The 3,955-nt window shown below is 52.6% G+C and overlaps 1 protein-coding gene across 1 annotated transcript; it reads left to right on the top strand.

Annotated features, from left to right (window-relative positions):
* Window positions 1-1,460: 1,460 nt before the first annotated feature.
* Window positions 1,461-3,249, top strand: LOC141992679 (uncharacterized). Its single transcript, XM_074962011.1, has 2 exons — window positions 1,461-2,149; window positions 2,729-3,249. Exons 1-2 carry the CDS (start codon window positions 1,567-1,569, stop codon window positions 3,247-3,249), a joined length of 1,104 nt encoding a protein of 367 aa, XP_074818112.1. The 5' UTR covers window positions 1,461-1,566.
* Window positions 3,250-3,955: the final 706 nt, after the last annotated feature.

Below are 3,955 nucleotides of genomic sequence, written 5' to 3'. Positions count from 1 at the left end.
GGTTCTGCCTTGAGGAAGAGTGCTGCTTATTGGAGCACCAAGCCACTCTGGAGTGACCAGCTCACTGCCCATGTTGCTATAGCTGTAGCTTTACCAAACAAGCTCTCTGAGCTGAGGTGTGCTGCTCCTTGCAGATACAGCAACGTCACCACCCAGAGCAGACTGTGCCCACCCCTTCTCTCTTCCCTGCCGTTCCTTTCCATCACCTGCACCAGAATCGGGTATTGGAACTATGTGTAAGCGGGGGAATGATCCCGCTGTTGTGTGGAACTTTCCTGGCTTATACACTATTCTGGTGAAATGGGCTAGCAAAAGGATCTGAGTCCTCGCTCCCACTCCCTTTACCCGGAGACCTGCCTGATCTCAAGGGCTCCCCTTCCACGCTTCTGTGTGGCAGAGTCCTTGTAACCCCAAGGCTGGGCCCAGGATTCCTGGGAGGCTCGACCCCCAAACTTGTCATGGTCACTTAGGGCATGGGCTAGGGTGTCCCCAGTCCGGGGTGCTCTCTCCACACTGGATGTTTCCCTGATCCACTGATCACATTACATACAGTTCAAAGCAAATACAATTTATTAAACAGCAACCAATTATGATCCCCCACAAGTCTGGCCTGCAGAGGTTCCAGGGTCCACTCTCGTTCTCCCTAGCTGCTCACCACACCTGGCTCCGGACAGCTCCAGGTCCACTCTGCCTCAGCTCCCTGGGCTGCTTCTCTGGCCCCTCTGGCTCTGGTAGCTGCAGTTATCCTCCCAGCACAGGTCTGCTCTCTGGGCTGCTTCTGTGGGTCTGCTCCCAGCACTGACATGCTTCTCTGGTCATCACAGCTCTGCTCCCCAGGTCAGCTTGGGCCCCTTCTCTCTCCTTAGCTCGGCCCCACTCTGTCCCAGGCAATTGATTCCAGCTTATCTGGAGGACTGGACCTTCCTGACCTCCTGACTCCCTCCTTAGCCTGCCCGCCCTGTCAATCAGGCTGACCTGGAGTACTGGCCTCTCCCCACTGCCCCTGGGGATTGTCAGTCTCAGGGTCCTGATTGCCCATCAACCCTTCCCCTTTTGGTACTGGGAGCTGGCCAACCAAAAACCCCACCACTGAGTTTTACTAAGGGGGCAACAGTCCCCTTACATATGGCGGAGGTAAAGAGGACAGACTCTTAGCACTCTCTGTAGAGAAGGCATGTCTTCAGCTCCCTCCATCCCTTAAATTCCCTGAGCCCTGGTCTACACTAGGACTTTAGGTCGAATTTAGCAGCATTAAATCGATGTAAACCTGCACCCGTCCACACGATGAAGCCCTTTATTTCGACTTAAAGGGCTCTTAAAATCGATTTCCTTACTCCACCCCTGACAAGCGGATTAGCGCTTAAATCGGCCTTGCCGGGTCGAATTTGGGGTACTGTGGACACAATTCGACGGTATTGGCCTCCGGGAGCTATCCCAGAGTGCTCCATTTTGACCGCTCTGGACAGCACTCTCAACTCAGATGCACTGGCCAGGTAGACAGGAAAAGAACCACGAACTTTTGAATCTCATTTCCTGTTTGGCCAGCGTGGCAAGCTGCAGGTGACCATGCAGAGCTCATCAGCAGAGGTGACCATGATGGAGTCTCAGAATCGCAAAAGAGCTCCAGCATGGACCGAACGGGAGGTACGGGATCTGATCGCTGTATGGGGAGAGGAATCCGTGCTATCAGAACTCCGTTCCAGTTTTCGAAATGCCAAAACCTTTGTCAAGATCTCCCAGGGCATGAAGGACAGAGGCCATAACAGGGACCCGAAGCAGTGCCGCGTGAAACTGAAGGAGCTGAGGCAAGCCTACCAGAAAACCAGAGAGGCGAACGGCCGCTCCGGGTCAGAGCCCCAAACATGCCGCTTCTATGATGAGCTGCATGCCATTTTAGGGGGTTCAGCCACCACTACCCCAGCCGTGTTGTTTGACTCCTTCAATGGAGATGGAGGCAATACGGAAGCAGGTTTTGGGGACGAAGAAGATGATGATGAGGAGGAGGTTGTAGATAGCTCACAGCAAGCAAGCGGAGAAACTGGTTTTCCCGACAGCCAGGAACTGTTTCTCACCCTGGACCTGGAGCCAGTACCCCCTGAACCCACCCAAGGCTGCCTCCTGGACCCAGCAGGCGGAGAAGGGACCTCCGGTGAGTGTACCTTTTAAAATACTATACATGGTTTAAAAGCAAGCATGTGAAAGGATTACTCTGCCCTGGCATTCGCGGCTCTCCTGGATATACTCCCAAAGCCTTTGCAAAAGGTTTCTGGGGAGGGCAGACTTATTGCGTCCTTCATGGTAGGACACTATACCACTCCAGGCCAGTAACACGTACTCGGGAATCATTGTACAACAAAGCATTGCAGTGTATGTTTGCTGGCGTTCAAGCAACATCCGTTCATGTGTTATCCTCAGGAGAGTGAGATATAATCCATGGTCACCTGGTTGAAATAGGGTGCTTTTCTTCAGGGGACACTCAAAGGAGCCCATTCCTGCTGGGCTGTTTGCCTGCGGCTGAACAGAAATGTTCCCCGCTGTTAGCCACAGGGAGGGGGGAGGTTTGAGGGGGTAGCCACGCGGTGGGGGGAGGCAAAATGCGACCTTGTAACGAAAGCACATGTGCTATGTATGTAATGTTAACAGCAAGGTTTACCCTGAAAGAGTGTAGCCAGTGTTTTATAAAATGTGTCTTTTTAAATACCGCTGTCCCTTTTCTTTTCTCCACCAGCTGCATGTGTTTCAATGATCACAGGATCTTCTCCTTCCCAGAGGCTAGTGAAGATTAGAAAGAAAAAAAAACGCACTCGAGATGAAATGTTCTCCGAGCTCATGCTGTCCTCCCACACTGACAGAGCACAGACGAATGCGTGGAGGCAAATAATGTCAGACTGCAGGAAAGCACAAAATGACCAGGAGGAGAGGTGGCGGGCTGAAGAGAGTAAGTGGCGGGCTGAAGAGAGGGCTGAAGCTCGAATGTGGCGACAGCGTGATGAGAGGAGGCAGGATTCAATGCTGAGGCTGCTGGAGGACCAAACCAGTATGCTCCAGTGTATGGTTGAGCTGCAGCAAAGGCAGCTGGAGCACAGACTGCCACTACAGCCCCTGTGTAACCAACCGCCCTCCTCCCCAAGTTCCATAGCCTCCACACCCAGACGCCCAAGAACGCGGTGGGGGGGCCACCGGCCAACCAGCCACTCCACCACAGAGGATTGCCCCAAAAAAAGAAGGCTGTCATTCAATAAATTTTAAAGTTGTAAACTTTTAAAGTGCTGTGTGGCATTTTCCTTCCCTCCTCCACCACCCCTCCTGGGCTACCTTGGTAGTCATCCCCCTATTTGTGTGATGAATGAATAAAGAATGCATGAATGTGAAGCAACAATGACTTTATTGCCTCTGCAAGAGGTGATCAAAGGGAGGAGGGGAGGGTGGTTAGCTTACAAGGAAGTAGAGTGAACCAAGGGGCGGGGGGTTTCATCAAGGAGAAACAAACAGAACTTTCACACCGTAGCCTGGCCAGTCATGAAACTGGTTTTCAAAGCCTCTCTGATGCGTACCGCACCCTCCTGTGCTCTTCTAACCGCCCTGGTGTCTGGCTGCGCATAACCAGCAGCCAGGCGATTTGCCTCAACCTCCCACCCCGCCATAAACGTCTCCCCCTTACTCTCACAGATATTGTGGAGCACACAGCAAGCAGTAATAACAGTGGGAATATTGGTTTCGCTGAGGTCTAACCGAGTCAGTAAACTGCGCCAGCGCGCCTTTAAACGTCCAAATGCACATTCTGCCACCATTCTGCACTTGCTCAGCCTGTAGTTGAACAGCTCCTGACTGCTGTCCAGGCTGCCTGTGTACGGCTTCATGAGCCATGGCATTAAGGGGTAGGCTGGGTCCCCAAGGGTACATATAGGCATTTCAACATCACCAACAGTTATTTTCTGGTCTGGGAATAAAGTCC

The sequence above is a fragment of the Natator depressus genome, chromosome 8 (genome assembly GCF_965152275.1).
Source record: "Natator depressus isolate rNatDep1 chromosome 8, rNatDep2.hap1, whole genome shotgun sequence".
NCBI lineage: Eukaryota > Metazoa > Chordata > Testudines > Cheloniidae > Natator > Natator depressus.
Note: the sequence above shows the minus strand (reverse complement) of the source record. Positions and strands in the feature narration are given on the sequence as shown.